The 25,780-nt window shown below is 37.1% G+C and overlaps 1 protein-coding gene across 1 annotated transcript; it reads right to left on the bottom strand.

Annotated features, from left to right (window-relative positions):
• Positions 1 to 888: 888 nt before the first annotated feature.
• Positions 889 to 25,173, bottom strand: LOC114478113 (exostosin-1b-like). The gene is made up of 11 exons (XM_028470949.1): positions 23,328 to 25,173; positions 9,344 to 9,437; positions 7,231 to 7,338; positions 6,793 to 6,912; positions 5,452 to 5,584; positions 4,828 to 4,946; positions 4,436 to 4,531; positions 4,128 to 4,217; positions 3,881 to 4,041; positions 3,615 to 3,786; positions 889 to 3,460 (listed from the first exon to the last, which is right to left on the bottom strand). The coding sequence occupies exons 1-11, from the start codon at positions 24,278 to 24,280 to the stop codon at positions 3,275 to 3,277; spliced, it is 2,232 nt and encodes a 743-aa protein (XP_028326750.1). The 5' UTR covers positions 24,281 to 25,173; the 3' UTR covers positions 889 to 3,274.
• Between the last annotated feature and the right edge of the window lie 607 nt (positions 25,174 to 25,780).

Below are 25,780 nucleotides of genomic sequence, written 5' to 3'. Positions count from 1 at the left end.
TCCCTCCCTCAAGCCAAAAACATCATGCAATTCTAAGAAATGTGTTAGTAGTAAAGCATTAGTAAGGTTTAAACAAATACAAAAACAAAACAAGAAACAACTTAATGTAATCCAGACATCTGATTGGTGGATTTGTTTAAAAAGCATGAAAGGAACCACATCTACATTTAGGCTTTCTTGCTGATTATCCGAAGATATCAAGATATACAGTAAGTATAAACAGAAATGGATTTTTTAATTGTATCTTTAGGTTTTGTCTTTAGGGGTGCTGTAATATTTGACGTGCACATAACATTAGCCAAGGTGCATTTCCCCAGTTGTTCTTTAATCAAGCATCAGGAACAGATCAGAAAAGGCTGAACTGATTTGATTTTCCATTAAATGATACACAAACATTTCTTTTGGCAGTGGATGCAGAGACAGACACGAGCCACGTTACACGTATCACTCACATGATTTAAAAAAAAAAAAAATATATAACATCTCTTTAACAGATGTGGTTTTGGCATGACAAAAGATAAATGCTCATATGAAATGGCCCTTATCCAGATTTTACAAACTGCAGATTTTTTTGTTCATTTTGCTTTGGGTGTGTGTTTTGGAGGAGGGGTGGGGGTAATCTCTCCTGTCGCTGTAGCTCCAGCTGAGTTGGCAGCTCTCAGGCACCATGGGATCATCCTGGATTGATGCTGTTATTTATGCAGCATGTCTAAACCAATCATTCTGACAGATTTATGTAAACACTGCAGTTTCTTGGCATGGGAGAAAGCTATAGGTTTATTTAGTTTGGTGGGGACGATGCAGGAACGTAACGAGCAGAACAGTTGTGGGACGTGAAATAGCAAGAGGACATTAGCGTCATTGAGTGAATACAAACCCAAAAACAAATTGTATATCAAACTCTTTATTCGTAGACTTTTTCCCCTCATTCGTTTTTATAAAAAGCCTTTACAAAAATTGTTCTTCCCCTATTGCTCAGTCTAGAAAATTAGGTCTGCAGTTACATAAGAGTGAAGAAAGCAGGGAAGAGAAAACATTCAAACCATACTTCTGTCAGATGAACACAGAGTACAGAACGTTGTTTGTTGCATGTATTCCTACAGTCTTGGCACCAACAGAGAGAGAGAGATGTGGGAGGAAGAGAAAAAAAAAGTCTAACGGTAAATAGTGGCATTTTATAAGACCCCAAAGAAATAATACCAGAAAGCAACAAAATGTCAGTTTTAAACGTGCGATTGATTTAGTAGTATTTCAGGTATTCCACTACACCATTTAGTGTCAGTTTGCATTACTGGATACTTGCTAATAGAACAAATAGGATCCTGTGTTTTACAGAGGGCACACAACAAAAAGAGCGTCCATCTCCAGAAGGCACGTCAGTGTTAAGCCCACTGCTCTCTGTGTCATGAAGGAGAAAGAAAAAAATAAAAAGAAAGTGTTGCCTTCGATATTGCACCAAGTTCTTTTCTAAAATGTAATAATTTTTTCATGCCCGTATTTCATCCGCCTTGATAGCATTATGTTTACCTCGAGGAAGAACCTTAATTTACTGTCAGAAAGAAAAAAAAAGCAGGAGAAAAGAGCCTCTACAGCACTCTGTCAAAAAGTAGCGATTAATGCAGGTCAATTTAAGAACGCATGGCTTCTATTGAATCAGAATAAATATAATCAAAATAATGACAATAATGGCACATGTAAAAGATTGGCGAGGAACAAACTTGTGATTGTGAGCAAGAGGGTTAATTTTCCTAAAATGTTCTGAAAAATACAAAAATACTCAATAGGCAGTGCATTTCCCTTCATTATGCATATCCCATAAACACATCCGGGTGTCAGTAAATCATAACATTCATCAAATGATATGATTGAGCACAAGATTCAATGAGAGCTGTGCAATATGAAACTGTGAAGGTTTAAGCAAGTCTGTGGGCCAAAGCCAAACAAAATCAGAGATCTACAAGTCAATAATATACAGATGTGCAGCAAATCTGATGAGTTTCCAAGATTTAAAACACAGATTGAGGTCAGTAGATGCAAAGAATGAGGAAAAACAGCCAATCAGACGTTTTCAAGGTGGGATTTTGTAATTATCAAAGATACTGGAAAAAAATAATCTGAATTAGTGTTGAAAATATTAGTGTTGTAGATACATTTGTTCATTGATAAACAGTCTGCATGATATAAGGATATCTGTCACTCAACGGTGAAACTGTCAGGAGGAGGACACATAGGGAAAGACAAGATGACAGAATACATTTATAAAGAAAAGATGGTTTGCCCTACTGTCAGTGCTCATCCTTCCCTTACCAAAAAAAAAAAATCACGACACCATTTTCCCACAGGCCAGCACGCATCCACTGTCAAGCATGTCGTTTAACCTTTTATCAAATTTAAAAACAAACACAAAGGAAATTTTGTTGCTCATATGAACACAGTTAGTGAACCGTACAGACATTTCTCAGCATCGGTGATCATTGACAGGGATTAACTCAAAGGCAGAGCAGAAGTTGTTTAAAATTAATAACTAAACACCTGTTTGTTCAACATGAGAAAAACCCTTTTTTTGTTGTAATTCATCAGAAATAATGTAGACCCACTGAGTTTACTATAAGATCCACATTGCCATCACTTATCAAAAAGATACAAGTTTAAAAAAAAAAAAAAGCACCAAAAACTCCCCTCGAAGCAGCAAAATCAAGGTGCTCATGCTTGAAATTCCCAGATCCCATTGACTAAACTGTGAGGCACTGAATGTCAGATCAACAAGCGTAAAGTCGCTTCTGTGGTCGAAGCATTGTCGGTCTGAATCTGTCTTTGATCTGACCTTGTTTAAGACAAACATGAAAGATAGTGCTGGCCATTCATTCACAGTATAAAACTAGCTTAGCAACACAATCCAAAATAGTACCTTCTTCATAACTGTCAATTATATTCTGTCAGCATAAACATTGAAGAACCTGTGCATAGTGTACAGAGCACAACGTCCCCCTCAGCACGCTGGAGTACAAAGTAACCTGTCTCTGTTTTGACACTGAGCATCAGAGGGTGTTCGACTTTAACCAGTTCTGCTTGAAGATACGATTAAGTCCATGGGTGTCCTTCAGCAGTTGGGGTGATTGTTCAGAAAACACTAAAGTGTGCTCAGCGACTATCCCAGAAGAATTAGAGCAGCCAAAAAGAGGACAAACGGAAACCGAAAGCTTCATCATCATGACGATCTGCTTTTCTCTTTTCGTCCACCTACTGACTCGTCCTTTGCCATGTTGTGTGAGCGCTATAGCCTCTCAATGTCTCTGTACTTCTTCCGTAATATGGACACCTGGTCTTTGAACAGGATTGGGTCTAGCCTCATCTGAGAGTGAACAAGAGGCATGGTTCCAAACCAGTTGGAGAATTTGTTCATGCAGGTTTGACGCTGGGCAAAGTGGTCCGGGTCTGCCCAGCGAGATGCCCGGGAGCTCTGAGTGGTGGATGGACAGAGGAGAGGTAAGCATGGGTTGTGTGAAAGACAAATAAGAAAATGAAGTAAGCAATGTAGCTATCCTGAGATTACAAGAGCTACTTGTTGTTTTATTGAGTGTTTTTTAAGACTAAAATCAAATATAATGCCTCACCTGTCCCATCATGGTTTCCTTGTACTGTTTCTTCTGGGTGACTTTAATAGGTGGGAGTTTAGACACTGATGACACCAGAAAATTCATCAGGATATCTTCACAGTTAGACATCTGGTCTACCATGGTCTTCAAACTAGCTGGAAGGTACGTGGTGTACAAGTAGTGGTAATATCTAAAAGGAGAAAAGCAAGATATGTGAAGAAATAGCAAGAGGAAGAAAGTGTTTTAGGACTGACTCAAGTAGATGAACAGGTGATTGTTATTACTTGTGGTAAATGGATGCACCAGTCAGAACCATAGAGTAATCATTGGTCCATTTAGAGGTGTAGCCCCATCGCTCCTTATTGCTGTCCCAGAAGTGGCTGCGTGCTGGGTAACCAACAATGCGGTCGGGGAAACTCTGCCACACTGTGAAGGCAAAGTCCACCTGATGGAAAATGGAGAGAAGAGATGATAAACCCAAGATATGATAGAAACAGGAAGAAAATTGTGAGGTTTTATTGCCAGCCATACCTCTGTGGTAGATAGCACGGTGTCCTCATCCAGGCTGAGCACGGCATCAGTGGGAATGGTATTATAGGGTCGAAACCGACTGCTTATAACCTGGTAAGATAGGCATTTTTACATGTGAAAGCAGCACTGAGTGATTGTAGAAGGTGTTTGATCTTTTCAAGTCAGCCAAATATAAAGCTGACAAACTTCAATAAGTTTATTTTGGAAAATGAAAACCTTCAAGTGATGCAAAGTGGCTCTTCTATTGAAGAATATCTGTTTTAATGAGCGTAATCAGGAAGTGAGATACGTGTGAGGCTGGGATTTACCTTGCTTTCACCTTCAAGGACAATAATTGGGACTGAGGTGGTGGGCCAGCGGTGTTTGGCAGGAAGAGATCTGTCACAGTTCCACACAACTATTACCTGCATCGGAATAATCACAGGCTAAGTGTATTCGTGTTTCTATTTAGCTTTTATTCAAACATTTTAAGGAAGATTTTATTCATGTTCACATTTTGTAAATGGAAGAATATCAGTCAGGAGAAAAGCATCAAAAGGGTTTATATTTAACAAAAAACACACAAACACACAACTTTAACACCAAGCACAAAAAAGGAACAAAAATTACATTAAAATTGTAGCTAAAAAAAATAAACGTACAGCCCTGAATTATTTATATAGGTAAGTTATGCATTTCTAGGTAGTGGGATTCTATTTACCTGAGCACAGTACTGGGATTTAGCCACAGCCGCAAGTAGCTTCATTACAGGCTGTGATTGGGATACCAGAGGAGTGACCACATGAATGATGGCTGTAAATTGGGGCAAAGGCTTGACACCTGAAAGTAAGACAGATAGATAGATAAATAAATAAACAATTTGTTTAATTCAATGGCAACTTCCATCGTTTCATAAAAGAGACGTCAATCACAAGGACCACACAAACATGCTGTGCAGCACATGGGAAGTACTGTAGATTGTGTTTGGCCACCACCATCACTTCTCTGAAATACCTTGTTCATGTGAGATACTTTACCGACAACAGCCCACAATCAATTATATAATACAGCATAGCTGATCACATTTAATTCAGTTTGCAAAGGAAAAACATGTTTTATCAGTGTCAACAACAAGTCACAAATATTGCTAATTAATCAAGCTAAACTAAAACATTGCCAGTTAGTCTTTGACTCTCTCTGAGACAAATCAAACAGTGCTAGATAGTCATGAAGCTGTCTGCCATGTAGCAGCAATTACTGGAAAACGGCAATCTGTCAAACTAAATAAGGGTGCGTTGTCACCGAACCTTTCTAAAAATATAATGTGTATAATGAAAGGACGAACCCAGTTTAGCGTAGTAGAAAGGGAAGTCCCTCAGGTTTGTGGAGTACTGAGGCAGGGTGAAAAGACCTCCAGGAAGACTGTTCCACATGAGGCTACTTCTTGATGTGTGCTGGAGCACACGGTCCTGTATGATCTATAAAAACATACAATCAGCCTTTTCAACAGATTGTGAGCATTTGAAGTCAAACTAAAATAATATACAAAGATACAATGCGTTGTAACAAAATCAAGTGTAAACAGATTCCGTGCTCTTGCTCAGACAGAAACAAACACACACAGGCACTTTTATTAACAAGCATCGTACAGACTTTAAATGAAGCCTACTGTATAATTAGATGATCATGTCTAACCCCGCACAACTAATTTCTTTTACCCCAATCTCAAGTCAATTTATTCCCATTAGCATGTCTACCAAGGCGAACGCTTACAGTTTCTAAAAACAGTGATGCTCTTTTCTAAAGCTTGTAACTCCTAAATCTCAAATGTAGGGTTTTATGTCCAAATGTCTGAACATGTTTGCTATGCAAAGCATAAGCACAAACACTAATTACAGGTAATTGTTTCAGAAAGAACAGTTGAATAATCATGACTAATGGAGTGCCTCAAGGAATAAGGAGTGTGAGAGCAAATATTTTAATACAACTAAGATGTGTGGTGCTTTTACCTGCAGACAACATAGTTAGATTGTTAGCTTACATATTATTGAGATCAGAAGCAAAAGGCTAAGATTGTATTTTAAATAAGTTAAGAAGGAAATCAGGTCTTTCCCCAACTATCCAAATTTAGATTAAGGTTTTTTGTGGTTTCTTAAAACATCATTGTTAGTCAGAACTGCAGGTTTATAGCATCAACTGCTCCAACAGAGCATCCACAAAGTGTGAGAACAGCCAAATGAAATATTTAGCATTCATTGGAGCTGCAGCGCAGCCACAAACCACAGTAACCTAAACCCTGGCTGACTCACTGAGGAGATAAACTGATGCTTTACCTCAACACTGTTTAGAGCGGCTCACTGAATCAGTGGTTTTCAGGCAAAAACACCATCAACCTCATGCTGTATTACCATATAATGACATCAAATGCAAATATAGCCGAGATCATCCTCCTTGGGTTTGTAAATGTAGCATACAAACTGATTTTATAGGCATACCTGGATGTAGCATCAAAACCTGACTGCAATATTTAACCGTTTATTTCCCACAATCATTAAACTGGATTTATCATCGGTAATACATCTGCAACTATACTGTCAAATTACATGTAAAAATTTGTGAACATTGAAACACCAAACTAGTTACTAGGCTGTGTGAAGTGCATAAACATAAATGCATGTGTTTATACCTCCAATGTGGTCAGCACTATCTTCTCCACAGAGTTAAAATAAGCCTCCCATAGAAACTGTGTTTGTTGTCTCATAGACAAAATCATATCCTGGTGGATGGATCGCACTGTTGAGGGAATCTGGGACAAAATACCTTCTGTTAGCATAGTTTGGGCTAGACAAAACAAAAGTTACAGCCCAACACAACACAGGCCTGCATGAGCCGAATGAGTATGCATTGTCAAGAGAAAAAAAATACTGTAATCTGAGACAGTTTCAACAGAGATACAAAATGAATATGTTAAGTTATTACAACCAGACAACAAAATAATATAATGTACAATGTAGTATTGCTTATGTGGTGACAAACTTGACATCTGAAAGAATATACCTGTTTTTTTTAAACAATATTTTGTATACAGGTTTACTTATTTTAGTTTAACTTAACATTTTGCTACCTGTAATAGCAGTCGTTCATCTCCTATTACAGCTGCTGTATTCCAGTCAATGATCTCTGAAAAAGGAAGCTCCCAGCCATTGCTTAGCATCACTGGCACACAAGCTGCCTGCAAGATTCACGGCACAAACACAGAATGAAATGTATGACAGCTACAACAATTTCTAGATTAAACAAGAAAACCAAGTGAAAACCACTTTGCTCGGTAGATGAGTATTACACAGGTATGTGTACGGGTGCAATCAGTCAGTGCAGATAAATTAATGTAATAGAATGTCTAGTACTCATGGCAGAATAAACATGAAATCTTTAGTGAGGAACTTTTTAATCAAGCAATTCCAGTCTAAGTGAAGTCCCTCACTGCGGTGTGGCTTTGTAAGTACACAGAAGGGAAAGGGAGGCACATGTAATCCTTAAACCGCTGCCTGTGTCTCACAGATTACAATTGCACTCAGGCGTGTGTGTGACAGAGACAGTTGGATGGTATATGAAGCCTTCTAGCTGCACTGACCGATCCTATAATCTTTTAAGCAGGGTACCATTCTCTGATTGGTCACTCGACATATTGTGTGCAGACAAGTGCACACGGGCACAAACACAGCAGTTTCAGAGTGCTGCAGAGCCCATCTAATTTACTTAGCATCATCACTAAAAGGTAGCAATCTGCTGAAAGGCTGCTGTGCTTTACCAATCTGCTTTTACAGAGCAATCAACTAGAGACTGCCATGACACAATCCTCTCGTAGGAAGTCACCCACATGCAGAGGAATAGAAGTCTGTGCATTATGATCTCTATAATTTAAAGTATTCTGCTTTTCATGCACTACTGCTACCCCTCTGGGCAAATGGGAGAAGAATTTCACTACAGTGATCAATAAAGGTTACATTATTATTATTATTATTATTATTATTAATATAACCTGAGCCTACAGAAATGCAGAGCATTGGCACATAGGCCCATCCTCCCTAACAACATTTCTTTATAGCTCTAACAGTGTGAAAATTATCACTGCACTGTTCCACTGGAAAACTTAGCCTATTTGCCTTCTGTCTTCTTAAATTCTCCATTACACTTAATTCAATTTACCTTCTCAAAAAACACTAGAATGGAAGTTGACAGACAAGGTCAAGATCATGCTTCAAGCAGCGCTGTGTTCAACCTTTGCTTTTTACCTCAATGGAATATGAAACATTCTTGCTTTTTGCATCGGTCTAATCATTAGTCTACTCTTCAATGTGCCCTTTTCCCTGGGGTCCAATTATTTTCCAGTTTTCTTTACCACTGAGGATTGGAATTACCCATATCTGATTTTAAAACCCCTGGCCATTCACCCCTCTCCTCCTAAACATCTACTTTGTTCCGAGTTTCGCTGTATGTGTCTGACAAATAGAAATGTGCCTCATACCAAAACCCTGAGGACAATAACAGCAGCAGTTAAAGTGTAGCAGGGGATCCACAGAGAGTCCAAAGAGGGAAAAGTACCGTTTCTGAACCTTAACTCAAAATCACAGAAAATGAAAATGAAAAAGAATAATGCCTGGGTTGCAGGAAAAAGAAAATCTACTTCAATTGGACTTATTTAGACGAGAGTGAGGGACCTAATCTGCATTCACAAAGGTCAGGGCCTTTGTTTTCCTGCACCAGAACAAGAAAGGTTAAAAAACCAAAAAACAATTCCAAGGGATAATAGAAAACAGAACAATTCCTAAACAAATAATTATTTAAGGTAGCTTAAGAAGCAAATTTGAATTAGGGTAAAAACAAAAAACACACTTCATTAACTCTTTTACTTAAAAAAACAAAACAAAACAAAACAGAAAACAACCTTGGATACTAATGCATTCTCAACATGTGAGGAGTCTTTAAGCTTGTCTGTTGTCTGAGCAATAATTACTTTCACTAGAGAAGCCTAATCTTCTCTACACCTAAAGCAAGAGGGCAGAACTAATAACATAATTAGTCAGTTGGAGTGGCACAAAAGGAATTAGGAATAGAATTAATTGAACTTTGTCTTATTATGCAGATAATGTAGGAAAACTTTTGAACACAATTTCAGGTGTTTGGTCTATTATGAAACATGTTGAATGAATCTTCTGTGTCTTATCTTCACTGACCTGCAAAGCCTCTAAGAAGCGAAAGGAACCGAGCCGTCGTCCTCGAGGAACCAAACAGAATGTGGAGTTGTACAGCATTTCCCTGTAATCGTATCTAGAATGATAAGAAACAATATTACCAAAACTATATATTACCAAAACTTTATAGGTTTGCCAAAACAAATCATGAAGATGCAAAATCACAGCAGTCTTGTGACTATTGAAATTTTCCATAAAACTTTAACAACAGCATATTGAAGGCCAAATATTTAAGATACATTCTCAACGGAACCTTGTAAAATTTGTATTTGATGTGGACATTTGTTATTCCTTCCCTGTAGCCATCTATAAACCCATTTGCCCTCTTGCCTGCACAAACAAATATTTCTCACTCATTCTCAAGTCTCCATCAGCACGTGGTTGAATTAAGCAGATGCTTGGAATTATTTTCACGTCAATATTACCTGCGTGATCATGGGGAGCAAAAAGTGTCAATTTTTTGTGTGCATTACGGTAAGTTTAATGGAGACTTGAAAGGGGGGCTGTTTTATTTCTTAGTACAACTTTTTGAATGCATGTATTCATTGATTTCATTTTGTATTCATCACAGGTTAGTCTTGAAAGAGATTTTGATCTAAAAAAACAATGCACAGTTCAATAACATAACAGACATAAGAAATTATGGTACAATACAGGAAAAATTCATGGAATTTGTTCAAAATAAGCCCATCTGTCCGATGGTTGTTGAATATGATACACATAGTTCAAACCAAAAAAAAGTCATCAACATTTCCCGCCAGATTGGTTCTCATTATAACTCACAACCATTTCCTAAATCTAACTTAGATGTATACATAAGAAAATATTATCACATCAGAATAAACAGAATTAAACGGTTTCTGAGAAAAGCTGTCCCCTTTGAAGATACCTCGAACAGAGAAAAAAAACGGAACAAGGGCAATAACTCCGGAAAAAATAATTGTGCGGTTCTCATTTGCGAACTCCACCAAAGTAGTGATAGCCTGAAGCCACACACCAAATTTGGTTATCCTATCTTAAACAGTTTCTGAGAAAAGCTGTCCCCTTTGAAGATACGTCGAACAGAGCAAAAAAAACGGAACAAGGGCAATAACTCCGGAAAAATTAATTGTGCAGTTCTCATTTTCGAACTCCACCAAAATAGTGATAGCCTGAAGCCACACACCAAATTTGATTATCCTATCTTTAACAGTTTCTGATTAAAGCTGTCCCCTTTGAAGACACCCCGAAAAGAGTAAAAAAAACGGAACAAGGGCAATAACTCCAGAAAAAAATAATTGCGCGCTTCTTATTTTCGAACTCCTTCAAGGTATTGATACCCTGAAGCCACACACCAAATTTGGTTATCCTATCTTAAACAGTTTCTGAGAAAAGCTGTCCCCTTTAACTTGGAGGGATGGACGCACGGACAGATGGAGCTCAAACCTATATCACCCGTCACACTTTGTGGCGGGGATGATAAAATCAAAACCTATTGTCAATAGGATGATGGGGGCAGCTTATATTATTACTCGAGCCTTTGCCCTACATCACGAATCACATAAGAAATGAATATTTGGTAAATATGGCTTGGCAATGCCATGGTATATATTTTCCATCTAGATAATCCAAGGACAAGTGTCACGAGCATTTACCATATACAATAGCCACATTAGAAAGGATTACCATAACTGCCAACAAAAGCTAGAAAAGTAATGGCTATGATTGATGCAATAACACTATAATGCAGAGAGAAAACCATTATCAACACACAACACATTAGTAGGCAAGCATGTGCTCAAGAATTTTAAAGCAGGCTTAGAAGTCTTACAGATGTTACTCGCATCTATTAAAGAGACAATGATCTGATTTATCAGCCATGTCTAATCACAGGTAATAGGCCAAAAAACAAAGAAAATAAAAAAATAAACCAGCTAGAACCACAGAACCATCCATTGTAGCTGACTGAGTCAAAAATTATAAGTAGATAGCTAGCCATGGCGAGTTAAAATTTGCCATCTATCATAATTCATTTGGGAAGACCAGATGTTGCCATTACTGCAGATTTTCATTCTTCCTCATGCTCCCACATGGCTGCACATGGGGATGAGCAGTCTCTCAGTGAGCAACATCAGCAGGGACAAAATGGATGAATGTTAAAAACATTTTCCACTCAAACCATCACATACAGTATACAGAAGCATATTATTATTCTCCGTTTAATATTTGAGGGTATTGCAGCTTAAGCCTGTGTTTCAACAGGAAAGTCTCATTGTCAGTAAGAAAAGATGGATTTAGTCTAAAGCTGAAACTTGTCAGCAAGTAACTCAGCCTTATTTCAAAGTTACTTTTATTTTGCTCATTCGCAAAGAAATATCACCGCTTAATAATCACACTATTGCATATAGTCATCATCAAACTTGATCATTTGAAACTTATTTTCACATGTTGAACTTTTTTCAATTACTTCCTCAATTATCCATTTTCAGTTTCAACTCAATTATGATTATGGTTAACGCCATTTTTTTCAATTACAATTTCCTCCTGAAAGTCACTTACAATTATGTTCTCAATTGCTTAAGTTCAATTCCAATTAATCACAATTACTGAACCTGAAATAAATAACCCCATAAAACATAACCTTCCTCTTGTGTTAGCGAGACAGTTTGACCCACCCATGTCTTAAATCAGCTGTAAAATACACTCTTGGTTATCTGGTTAGAATTCCTTATCCATGAAAATATTGGTATTCATATTTTTGGTGTGGGCGACTGAGTCGTTTGTCAAAAATGGTAAAATGATCCTTAAGAGAACTGACAGGTAGTGGGAAAACTTGATCCAAAACATATTCTAATATTTATACATGTGTAAGCCATAGAAGTGTAACATGGTTCCCCAGGTTTGCATTAAATTAAATCGTAATTGGCAGTTTTTATAGAATTTCCACATTGATTACAATTACAAAGTCAATTATCCGAACGCAATTACAATTACCACAGCAACATATTTTTTCAATTACAATTATAATTAAGTCATAATTGTAATCAATTACCATTCACGCAATTACAATTATAAATCTATGTGCTCTATATTAATAATATCGCGTTGCTTTTATATCTGTTTCCTGTGCAAATGTGTGCATGTTCACAAGTAAAAAAAACCAGTAACCAAAAAACATTGAAAACCAACACAATGTTATTGTGCTGCTGCCCACAGTACCTCAGTCTGACAGATTAAATTTGGTGGATGCGAACAGTTTCACAAAGAAAAACTTGACCAATGGCTCAATCAGTGTGACCACACACTGTTGATATGTCCTCACCGCTGCAGGGCAAGAAACCAGCTTTTATTGAATACTGACAGGCCCATTCAGTTATATGTGATAGCGAAAGATAGAGAGAGGAAGAAAAGGATGTTAAGGCAAAGAAAAAGCTTCTTTGTTAAACACTGGTCACTAGAAATGTAATCCAGTTATCTAAGCCTACTACAGCACTTTGAACAAACAGACCAAAAGCTTTTCATCATGATATAAATTTAAACAAATCTAAGTCAAATCAAATACTTTCAGGCACTGTGGCTGGTTTTCAACCTGGGGTACACGTACCCCCTCGGGGTATTTAATGACCTGGCAGTGGGTACTTGGAAACAATCACAAATTTATTTCTAACAATGATGATTACGAGTACAAACCCATTTCAGACACTATATGTGACAATTGTTAAAAGTTTCTCCCAATTTCAGGTTAATAAAAAAATAAAAAGGCGTACTATTGGAGTGCTACCTGTGGCTCAAATTACAAAAAACAAAAAAAGGTTGGGAAGTAATGCTAAAGAGTGACACAATATGTACAAAAACACATTTTAAAAAAAAATTCAACAATTAAAATATGGAATAAAATGTTTTGAATGTACAGACAAAATATAACCTGGCAAGAGTCAGATTGATGTGTAGAACTCCCTCTAACTCGAGTTCTCCACATCGATCTGGGTCTGTGTCTGGTGAATCCTTTCGGAACCAGGGAGGGACATCAACAGAACGCTTGAAGATGATTGGGCGAAGCGTCTGTCCACTATGATTTGTTTTAGCCAACCACATGGTAACAAATTATGTCATCGGCATGCGCTGCTGAGACGCTGCTACAACAACAACAACAAGGCTCCGCTGGTGAAAACTTTCTTTTGGGATAGTAATGCTGCGGTCATTATATCGTTAAGTAACTTTTGCCGTTTTTGCAACACGAGTATGTGAGTTAAGGGTACGTTAACATCCTCCTGCGTCGACATCTTTCTATTTTGATTCAAAGCTATGCTAATAGCGGTAGCCCAGCTAGTTCCTCTCCCCACAACTGCACATGCGCCAGTTTTGCTTTGGCGCTTCTGCCTTCATCACACCCGGATATCCCACCCTAAACCATTCGAAATTTCGAAAGGCAAAGGCGGGAACAGTACAAGATGGATTCTGGTGTTTTTGAACACCAGGAGAATCCATCTTGCAGGCAAGGTTACACAAAATGTGCATCAAAACCAATTTGCTACAGAGATGTTGTGTCAGAGTGATAAAGCCTGCCAAACGTAAAGAAGCAGTACATTCCACAGTTAAAGATCAGCAACTGTAAAGGCAGCTTATGCTTCATTTTAACCACTATCAGGAGCAGCTGATCAGCTGACCTCAGGGAGAAAATGGGCAAATGAAGAAGCAGAAGTGGAACGATTTAGAGAGGAGCGAGATCATTTATCAGTTTCACTTCAAATAATTTCAATCTATATGTTAAGAAGTGGCACGTACAGGGTGACTTTTTACATGTTTACCATACCATACCAAAGGTCTGTTTAATTAAATGTTTTTCTTCTAGTACTTAAAGTTTAGCGCATGTGGAATCAAACTTCATGCAGTATGAAGTCTGATCTCCATCCGACAACACAAAATGCAAATAATAGCCCTAAATTTAGATTCAAAGACATCCCTCTCTATATAAGAGGAGAAAAGTGTGAAGCATTCCATTTTTAAGACCGTAACAGCTCAGATCAATAATAGAACATCCCGTTTTTAATACATGTCTGGGATTTCTAGGTCACTCCTTGAAACAATAGACCAGTATAAAAATGACAAGGCAGGAAATCCGTAAGCCTTTATTTTTCAATTGTATAGGATACCAGCAGTTGTCTAATCTAGTCATAAACCTATTCATTTGTGGGAATTATTAAGTTTGATTTACAGATATTCCAGAAATGGAAGACTGGGATTCAAAAGAAGAATAACAAGAAGATTACAAAAACAGATCAGTCTCCTAGCAACAAGAGTAGATGGTGAGACAAGGAAATGCAAAGCTCACTTTGACAAGTGCTGGAAGTGAGTCAGAAAAGTCAATCTGTGTAGGAGAAGACCACTCACACTGACAACATATCTCACAGATATAACTTGCATGAAAGAGCCACTGAATCTAAGTGCTCATGCTCAGCTTTTCCAAAATCATTCTCTGTCCCGGGGCAATATGTCAGACACGGAAAATAGATTTGTCTGGAAAATTATGTAACAGATTTCTTGATTGAAATTGAATTTTGAGTGTCTCTCTCTTCAGTGGGCTAGTTATTTCCAAATGATAGTGGTCAGAGAAGATGGAATGAATGAGAACTGGATTACATATGATGATCATCGAGGCTCCATACCTAAATCCCAAATTGTGAAAATCAATTTATTTTTAACCCAAATGTTCTGTTGATTTTCAACTTGAATACAAAACATACTGTCAAGCGAAAAATGTAATCTCAGACATCAGGAAAATTTAGTCAGTTAAACGGCTTTGTAGGGAGTTGCAGCTGCTTTTTAACCCTTTGGGTGCAGGAAATAATAACTTCTCCTTTAAAGCACTTTTCAAAAGCCACAACTGCAAAAGTATTGATAATAAATCACACTAGGCAGAATAACTTCAGAAATAATCAATAGTTAAGGGCCTGGCGATATGCCTGAAAAGTGTATCACTAGAGTGTTTCATATCGGTCGATATCAATAATTTTTTTGAACTATTCAAAATAAGGACCAGAAGGAAAAATTTAAATACTTTTATTTTAAACTTAATATTTAACATTTAAAAACAGGTCAATGAAACTATGGTAAAAAAAAAAAAAAAAAAAAAAAAAAAAACATTAAAAAAATAAACTGTTAAATGTACAAATATATAATTAAATAGATGCTTAATCAAAAAAAATGTGCAACTCAAGTTTGTAAATAATAAATCAGTGCACACCTGGCAGAACTAATTAATATTATAGGGTCAATTTTGGCATTTATTTCTTAATTCATAATGAAATTATTTTCTTAAAAAAAGCACACAAAAGGAAAAATAACTATTAGGTTTTTACTGTTTAATATAAACCACTGCTGCTGAATCTTGTTTATTTTATATCTGATAATATGTCACAAATCTATGGTTGAATATCTGACAGCAGTACTAACAGGATATTTAGGTGTAATCACAATAGTTGCATTACCAGCTTTGTCTGTGATCACATGAAATATTATTTAAAAATATTGAGTTTCACAAATTGAGACAGATAGTTTTAGGCTAAACATGTATTTCACATGTGTGACATGTCAGCTTTTATCCTTCCATACAAGTGTTAAATCTTACCATAAGTAAATCAGTGGCTCTTTGTGGTTTGATAACAATAAGCCGTGTACTTTTAACTTGGTCTCTTCCTTTTATGAAGAGGTTAGCATAAGCGGTCTTAACACAGTCTTGTGTGTCAGTGGGATAGCTTCCTTTTTCTGCACAAGAACATAGATTATCCTTATATTTGATACGTGAATTATGTAAATAGATCCACTGTTGTCTCTGGCACTGCGGACCTGTGTTTGTTTCCCTGTGTGCTGATCTGATGTTGACTCAGATGTCTGTTAATAAAAGCAGGCTTACCACTAATACAAACATAAATATGTCATTTGTATGAGGAAAAATAGGTTGTAATTGTCGGTTTCAGGTCAGGCTCTGACATAAATCCCTAATGTCTGTCGGACCCGTAGGTTTCACTTTTGCTTTGTCGGGTTCTGGTCAAAGCTTGAATAAGATTCATATCATAAATGGTCTGTGTTTAAAAGAAAATCTGCACTACAAAATGCCAAAACAAAATATTTGTCTCTCTTTTTCATTCTCCCTGTCCTCCTCTGCACATGCTCATTCATTCTCCGTTTTTGTTTTGGTCGACTAATCGCTACGTGTGCCATAGTTTTGGTCGACCAACCATTTCCTTGGTTGATTACAGCCCTAGTTCAAATGCAGCTATTTGAAACACTTTCAAGATGGCCGAGGGAATCTCAAGCTGCACCACTCTGGCTTAATTCAACTAATTACTAGAAGTCATTCATCCATCATTCTGTTCCTCGTGTCTCCTCTCGGACTATGCTGACGCTTCATACCTTAACTGAAAAGAAAACAAATGGCTGCTGATCAAAATGGAGCAGAATATAAAGTATTTTTGTCATCCATCCAAGTATACCCAAATCTAAGATGATGTGGACTTAATAAATGTTCAAGCCCTGTATACAACCTTCATTTACTTTAAGGCTGCAACGATTAGTCAACATCATCGATAACGTTGACGACAAAAATTAATCGACGCAGACTTTATAGTGTCGACGCGTTGTTTAATCTTGTAAACAATAACAAATGATAAAAACCGGGGCGCGGCCACTTCCTGATGCAGATCCTTACATGAACTGCGGGAGGCAGTACCACTCCCACCTGACCGTTTCAATGGAAATTGGAAAATACAAGTGAGGAAGAATGGCATAACAAACTGTTGAAGAAGCCCGAAAGCTTCGACCTAAAGTTTCTAAAGTGTGGGAACATTTCAGCGAAGATAAAGCAGCGAAATAAGTTAGATGTAAACTATCTAAGGTACAACTGGTTTCCATGGTAAATGCAAGCACCCTGCAGCTGGTGTTCCACGTTCTTCATGTCCAGTGGAAAGGTGAGATCATAAGTCAGGTTGATATCGCAAGAATATTTTATTTTAAATCACATGCAGATTTGTTCATTAGCCAACAAACTATGATTGAAATAGTTATTACGTTTGTTTAGTGCTCATCTGTGAGAAAACTACAGAAGAAGCTAAGCCTGCTAAGTTAGCAAACGCTAGTTCAGTTATGTTTATGCATAATTTACTTCACTAAACCTGATTTGAATTACAATACCTTGTTTTCTGCTTATACACGCATTAATTATGAATAGTCAAATTATTTAATCCACTATCAATTGTGTAATTTTATATAATATTGATAAATGATTAAATTTCTCTTAACTTGTAAGGTAATCTGATCATTTGTAATAGGTATTTTCTGGTGATAAACACATGTAATCTTTAAATTGTGAACTAATATACAGTGCATCTTTTTTTTTTAAAAAATTATTTTTTTAATGGCGCTCCTAAGCAAAGGCGTTTTGATAAGTTTGTCATGAGGAGAGGTTCATGCACTTCCCAAATGGCTAATGTACTAACAGAGAGCATCCTGAATATGACAGTCATTGATATGAGACAAAAATCCATGGTTGAGGGTGATACAGACCTTCCACCCAGACAACACCTTACCATGCACAACTCTTACCACCAGAACCTTATCTATCTTTTGTTACTTTTTTTTTTTTTTTTTTTTTTACTTATGACTCAAGCAGTTGTTGAAGACCACATTCACTTTGTATAATTTAATTTATTTAGATCACAATTTCTCATGTTGAAAATACAACTACTATAAATGCATTATTTTGTCTTGTCATTGTTTTATTTCTTTTCTGTAAAACATGCTGTCAGAGTACAACAGGGTCACGTTCACAGGTGGGTTAAAATAGCGATTAAAAAATATGTTTCAAAACAAAAACAATAATATGATTAGCCGACTAATCAAAAAAAATGATTGATAGATTAGTCGACTACAAAAATAATCATTAGTTGCAGCTCTAATTCACTTTACTAAATATAAAACAACAATGTATGAACCAACCAGTATAAAACGTAGGTTAAAATTTTGGGAAGTTACAAACCAACTCATCTTTGCTGCTGCATCCAACAGCCCTGTGGGCTCTGTCTGATCCATTCTTTCTCTCCCAAGTTGGAAAAGGGATTTAGAGAAAGTTTGGTTTCTTACACATTAACTGAAAAATTGGTTTTAAAGCAATGTTCTTCTTTTGTACGCGTGTAGAAGCATTAGTTCTTTTAAGGACAATGGTAGAGCTGTAGTAGAAAGACAGCGTGTTCAGGCAGGCATGGGGATTGTAGTTAACTAAAATGAGTGAAAAACAAACTGCAATAAAAACTAAAAACAAGTGGCTACATCAAAAGTTGGGAGAAAGTGGCACAGTATACACAACTGCATATGACTGTGTCTTGTGTGATGGACTGGCTCCCTGTCCAGGGTGTACCCCCACCTAGCACCCGATGGCAGCTGGAGAGAGAAACCAGCAACAAAACTAACACCAAATTTATACAAACTAAACTAAAACGAAGCATTTTCCAAAAAACAAAAACAAATCAAAACTAACAAATCTGCTCTAAGAACAAATTACCTGAATTTAAAAATAAAATGTCAAAACAAAATGAGAATAAGGAAATAATCCAAAATTATTACAAATTTGGTTCAGGGAAGTAAAAAGTGCTAGTCAGTTGTTTCATAATTAATTATTTCACAGTTGTACTGCTAAAGTGAATACAGCACTTAATGTGTCTGTGACAGTTATAACAATCAAGGTCAATACTCAGTACAGTACTTAACAAATATCTAAGAAAGTCTGATGAGATCAGGGTTTTGCATCATTGGGTTTTCTAATAAATGTATGGTTTGTGCAGTATTGTCTGTGGAAGAGGTTGACTTGAGTTATCAATTATGTGTAAAATGATCATTTCGAACCATACCAACCAACAGATTAAAAACTAAAAATGTAGCTTGCAACATCAACAAGATATTAAACAGCACATAATGAGGTATTACTGAAATCTCCTTAGCAATAAATTAATAAAATCCATCTGACCACAAGCCAAATTTAAACATAACCATTATATCATACATTTACAAACACTACAGAAAAAGTCAGCATGTTTGTAAATAAATAAGTCGGTCCGGGTTCAACAGGCGGGTCTTTGAGTCTTCTTGCAATCACAAAATGTAATGCTAATTAAACGAAACTGCAAGAATGGTGTGGTAGGAATTGGTAAAAGTTTCCACCATTTTCTCCACATTTTCTTATATATCAGCACCTCAGGTCGGTGGACGCTCATCCACACTGTGCCTAGTACTTATTAAAATTGGTCTAATGTTTCAGTGAATCCACGTACCAACATGTAGGCTTGTGTGTGAACTGCTATTCAAATCATTAGATCTATCAAACAAACTCAAAAATTTTATCATTTGTCTACACGTAAATACTGTGCAGAAGGGGTCCTCAAACACAACATCACACCCCAATGCAGGGCCATGAGACAGCTGATAATATCCCACTGGGAAAAGCAATATTGGGATTAGCCTGTTTAAACTGATTGTTATTTTCCTCAATGTCAACTTGCAGTGAAGCCTTTTATACAATGTCTCCCAACATTGACAGTTTAAGTGTTGATTTGTGTGCAGTGGTTTGCTGTGTTTCTAGTTTAGGTTAAACAGGTATGATGTTCTTTGTCTAAAATTTTGCCTACAACTAGCCATTTTAACAAAACAAGAGTTTAATATGTTTCGTTTGTGTTCTGTAGTCTTTAAACAACAAGAAAACAGAGTTGACTGTTTTATACATTTATACATTTTAAGAACAAAAACACTATGAATAGCCTACCAATGATGAACAGTCTTAAAGCTCTGGGAAAAGAAACGCCTGAAAGCGTAAGGCCAGAGTGGGGTAATGAGAAAACAGCTTCCCTCCATCGTATAAAAGGAAATTTGCATCTCGCCAAAGTTGAGTGACCAAAAATGAAGCATAAACACCATCTTTTGGCTCTCAAGAGGGAGAATTTGATTACCTTACAATTATGTGACCATGGAGGAGAGAGAAGACCCATTAGCTCAAGGACAGAAAGAGAAATTACAGTCGAATGGCAGCACTAATGATGATAAAAGTAATGATCTTGTACCAGTAGTATATCCCAAAAGAAGTTACTGCAGCTATGTAGTGCTTTTCAAAAGTAAAGACGAAGACAATGTCATATGCTGCTCAGTTGAACAATGACCGAGTGATGTTACAGATTCATTGTTTTTTTCATTGCAAATTCCTAAGCCGTTTCAATTCACTGAGTTCCTGAGTGCAAATCCAGGATGAAAACAGTCCAAATTTCTGCACGTCTCAACACTTTGTTTACACACACATATATATATATATATATATATATATATATATATATAAATAGTCTGCAATTTTTGCATCCCAGCACACTACATACTTCCTTTTCACCAGAAAATAATGACAACATTCACTATCAATGAAGTGCACTGAAGATAGTGACTTAGCATGTATCAACACAAATATCTACCTCATTATGAGAAAAGCATTTTTAATTGCTGAAACTGAGAAGAAATCACTATGGATAAAGCACTTTTACTTGTAGGAGGTCTTTTAGCAAACTGAAAAACCTCCAATTTCAATCACATTGGTTGTTCACTAAATGTCATTGTGGTTTTGCAGGATTATGTAAGCGGCTTACTCAAACTAGTCCAATGTTTACAGTCTCATACAAGTAAGAGGCCGTCTTCATTTAGAAAGCTAAATCACAACCCAAAAACTCACACAGAGCTCCTTGGTAACCGGCTTTCTTAATGTTTAATGCTCACCCACCATTCCCACTGCTAAGTCTCCTTCTCTCAGAAAGATAGTCTAAGGATAGTGAGTTAATTGCACGTTTTTGGTAACTGATGAATCAGCTCTGTGTGCTAAAAAAAATACCAGAATTTAAAGGGTACCTGTAGTGAATTTTAATTGCAAGTTCTATCAAAACATCATCGATAATACTAAAAGTTGAGCAAGGTAGTTTGTCAAAAATGCTTATCAAGCAGCCATGAGTACTAAGAATTAGGGATGTACCAAAATTAAAATTCTTGGCCGAAACAAATAAATTATTATGCAAATTATTAGTCCCATTGCAGTTACTACAGTCACCCTATAAGTGAATACAGAAGCCTAACAAACATTTTCAGCACAGTTGTACTTATTTTCACACAAATAAACATTTTTTACATGAAAGTCTGATAAATAAACAATAAAATAGAATGATAGTTTATATGACTACAGCTTGTGCAAAAGTAGTAAAAAAAACACAGTGCAGCTGGAGACTGATAACATTTCACAGCTATTCTGCTGAAAAAGCTAATGCCTGTGCCGTTAATGACAGGATTAAAATTTCCATTTGGTCACAGCTCTGATGCGAACCCATCATAAAGTATGAAATCACATCCTGGCAGCAGTCATCATTTTCTCTGTTGAAACCAAACCATAAAATTCAAACAAATGCATTTTTAGAGTAGGATTAAGCTTTGATTCTCAGTCATCCAGGAATATCCAACTGAACTACAGTAAGGCTTACATAATTTTTTTAATTAAAAAAAAAAAAGGCTAAATTAATTTCAAGCTAAAAAATTATGTCAGCTAAGGGTTAAGATATTTTTTAAAAGGAAGATTTAAAACACTATTTTGCGATTAAGGCTGTAATGATTAGTCGACATAATCGATTATGTCGACTAATCCAGAAAATAACTGTGACTAGCTGACTAATCAAAAAAATAAATGATAGATTAGTCGACTACAAAAATAATCTTTAGTTGAAGCTCTATTTCCAATGTCACTAGACATGTTACAATAAGTTATTAACACATCAAGACTCTAAAAAAATATCCATCATCCTTCATTAGTTACATCAAGCTGTGATACAATAAATCCAACAAGTTCATTTTGTTTTCTTTTCTGAATTATATACTTAGGTTTTGTTTTTCAAACAAACAATTTTTGTGAGCCGTCATTACCTGACATGTTTGTCTGAAAAACGAAACCTAAGTATGTCAATGTGAAACATTAGCAGAGAACACAGACTGGGTATGGGGCATTCCAGGCTGATGCATTTGGGTTTGTTTGGCAAATGACAGAGAAAACATGGGTCACAGTGGCTTCCCTTACTGGCACCAGTGCTTTGTCTCCTCTTATCAACTCTAAAGATCAACAGCCAAACACACAGTGCCATACAATAACCAGTAATAACACTGCATAGCCTGAGGGGACATGAAATAAACCCCACTGACAAAAACTTTGAGACTGACGCTAGTTAGCTCATCAAATACAGGCACAGTGAACCATGAGGCTGTGCTGTAGACCAGACCTAGGTGATTATTTAAAAGCAAATATTTAATGTCATAGGGCCATTTAAGGGTATACAAATTACCAAGTCGCGATACACTTTTCCAGTTCCTTTTCGATTCTTCATCTTTCTTTGTTTTTTTTTTTTATTTAACTTTACTGACTATCAAACTTCCCGAAATCCAAGTAAACATGCTAAATGGGGCTAATGGAGTCAACTACTGTTGTCAGTTTTATATTTCAAATGCTTCAGATTATTTACAAAATCAGGTTGGTTAAGCTGAAAAAAGAATGTCAGCCACACTGCTACCCCTTAGCCACCTGTTTAATGGAAAAAGCACCATGGAAATGCATGATAGGGTCCCAACAGCTACAATGACACTATGCTGTGATGATAAACACATTAAATCATTGTTGTAAAAGCACATTATCACTCTGTTCAAGGGGAATCAACAAAATAAAAATGAATAAACTGATGCAGACTTTCGGTATTTACCTTTATGTGTGTTAAATTAGGAGCTTGTTTGATGCCATTCACATTATGATAAAATTAAATAAATAATTAGATTCTTCTGATTGGAATTAAAAAAAAAAATCTTTCAAGACAACTTCAAGCAATTCTGGTAGCCTGTCCTAATATTACAGCTTATTAGCAGAAAAAGCAAAAATACTCACTTGTCATATTCTGCATTGTCTTTATCACAGCGGCCATCCTTGTGCTTCTGCCAGTCTTTCCCATGCTTACAAGTAGTAAGTAGAACCACATCCTCTGAGTTATGGACATGATGAAGAGCATTTCTTGTGTCAGAACCGATTCCAGTAAGGTACCTCTTTCCCTTAAAAACTAGCATATACTTTCTGTAAGGGGGGATTGTGTTCTGCTTTAGGTAACCCCTGTCCCCTCCTGTCCTCGGGTGGTCTTTAGAAAAAAGAGGAATAGAGACATCAAACTTTGGTCGAAAGTTCTCCGTGCTGATGCTGGCCTTAGCCAACATGGCAAGGCCAATGTCAAAGCCAAGATCCTCTGTGTAGTCTGGCCATGTGCCTGAATATAAATTAAAGATTATGTGGTTTCGGCCTTCATTCCAAAGAGGGAGGCTTTGAATTTTGACTCTCAAGTTGTGTACATATTGAGGAGACAGCTGGTCCCTGTCTAGAGTGTCCAAACTCAGGACAAAAAGGCATGCCTGTCCTGGGTCAGGTGAATAGAACCTTGACCCTTCAATAGATGATATAATTTTCAGATAACTTTCAGACAGCCTTTCTCCTTTCTGCTGGGGGTACACATAAACTTTAAATCCATGTCTCTCACACATGGAAAAGTCAAAACATGACTCCATCCGACAACGTTTCCCAGTGTGAATGCCTGAGGTAATGTCCCTCTTCTGTCTTGGAGATATGTGTTCATAGAGATCATCCCTTTGGTCCTGCTCCCAGGGGTGGAAAGCCTCAAGATGACCCAGTACACGTTTCCATCGTGCCCCACGGTAATAACCGGAGAGGATCCGGTCATCACGCCGGTTGGGACTCCCTCTGAACTGAGGAACTTTTATTCCTCCAAAACAGATGAGCAGAACTAGACAGATGCCAACAGAGAACAATATCAGGTATCGTTTTTTGGCCTGCATGTGTACTACAATCAGGGGTGAGATGTCTTGTGATAAATCCAAGGAATCCTGAAGTTATGGCTTCAGCACCTCCTGCAGGAACGTTCCACCATCTTCCCCTTGATTGCAAGGGATATGCACTGACGTCTCCCTCCTCCTGCTTCACATGCCTTTCACAAGTCCAGGAACTGATCCAAAGCATGTGGGCGATTTAGTGTACATCCACTTTGTCTCCACGTCAGTGATGGTAGCAGGCAACAGGTTGAACTACACAGGAGGACTGAGGTTCTCTAATCAAGGCATGACGCTACTTTCCACACCACCATAACTTTCACACTACTACTATCTGCACTGCTTCTGTGCCTTATGAAGATATAGCATTTAACTGCATCTAAATACAAATTCACGTAAATTAAAAAAAAAAAAAAAAAAAAAAACCTGTGTAAATTGTCATTTATCTGTTGTTTGAGTGTGACTTGTTGCCTGTACTGTTAACTTTTGCCACAAATGTGACAGGGAAAGACTGAGCTCTTAACATAAAATCGTCTAATTTAAAGCACAGTGGCTTTCAGACTTAACACAATTACATGATTAAGTAAATGTCCTACCACAGCCTATTGTCAGGGTTCCTACGGTTAGCTCGAAGGCTAACTAACTAGCTCGTTCCTAAACACAGCCATAGTTAGCTTGTTAGCTACGCGACGATATCAAAGAGGCTGTTTGGGAAGTAAAAGCAGCCGGACGGACACTCTTTCTTTCTATTCCCACCGAAAACGTGTATCCTCATACGTCCACAATTTCCTCTTTCATTCCCTCTTGAACCAAACGCGTAGCTCCGAAATTCTCCAAGCGTCCGGTGAGATATAGCAGCAGCAGCAGCTCCGCACATACAAACAAGAGTGCAGAGCAGCACGGCCGTCCCACCAGCACGACCGCTGATGATGACGTACCGCCCCCCCGCCGGCAAGGCTGCGCTCCCATTCGGTGCTTTCACACAGGAGGGCGGGGCTTCCTGTGCACCGCTTCACATCTGGATCAAGCTGAACAGCCAAAGCAGTGGCACATGGTTTCACTTTGACTTTGCATCACTTTCATGCGTTGCAGAGGTGTAAAGAGTACTGACACATCCTACTCAAGTAGAAGTACTGTTACTTGATTGAAATAGTACTCAAGTACAAGGAAGTCATACATAAAATACTCAAGTACAAGTAAAAAGAAGCTCAAATAAATAGTACTCAAAGTAAAAGTTACTAGTTACTTTCACCCACATGTTTATTTTTGGTAATAAATCTTGCCACGGTTCCCTTGGGACTTAATTCATTTTCCACAAAGGCATCTGTGTAAAATAAAAGGTTTTTAAAAATGCACAATTCTTTCATCTTCTTCTTTAAAAAAAAATAAAAATAAATAACACAAATGAATTACATTTTTAAAAAATTAAAAAGATCAGGCTTTAAGTATAGCTACATTGATGAAAATAACCTCCATTCAATGCTGTTTTGGTGCAGTGCATTATTTAAT

This window comes from Gouania willdenowi, chromosome 16, assembly GCF_900634775.1.
Source record: "Gouania willdenowi chromosome 16, fGouWil2.1, whole genome shotgun sequence".
Taxonomy (NCBI): domain Eukaryota; kingdom Metazoa; phylum Chordata; class Actinopteri; order Blenniiformes; family Gobiesocidae; genus Gouania; species Gouania willdenowi.
The sequence above is the reverse complement of the archived record's forward strand: the minus strand, read 5'-3'. Positions and strand labels throughout refer to the sequence as shown.

Excerpts from the sequence above, each read along its gene's own strand:
- LOC114478113 (XM_028470949.1), bottom strand. The coding sequence starts at position 24,280 with ATGCAGGCCAAAAAACGATACCTGATATTGTTCTCTGTTGGCATCTGT. Across the intron at positions 5,585-6,792 it reads TAGTGCTGACCACATTGGAG|ATCATACAGGACCGTGTGCT; the intron begins GTATAAACACAT and ends ATGTTTTTATAG. Across the intron at positions 3,787-3,880 it reads GGTGCATCCATTTACCACAA|ATATTACCACTACTTGTACA; the intron begins GTAATAACAATC and ends TTCTCCTTTTAG.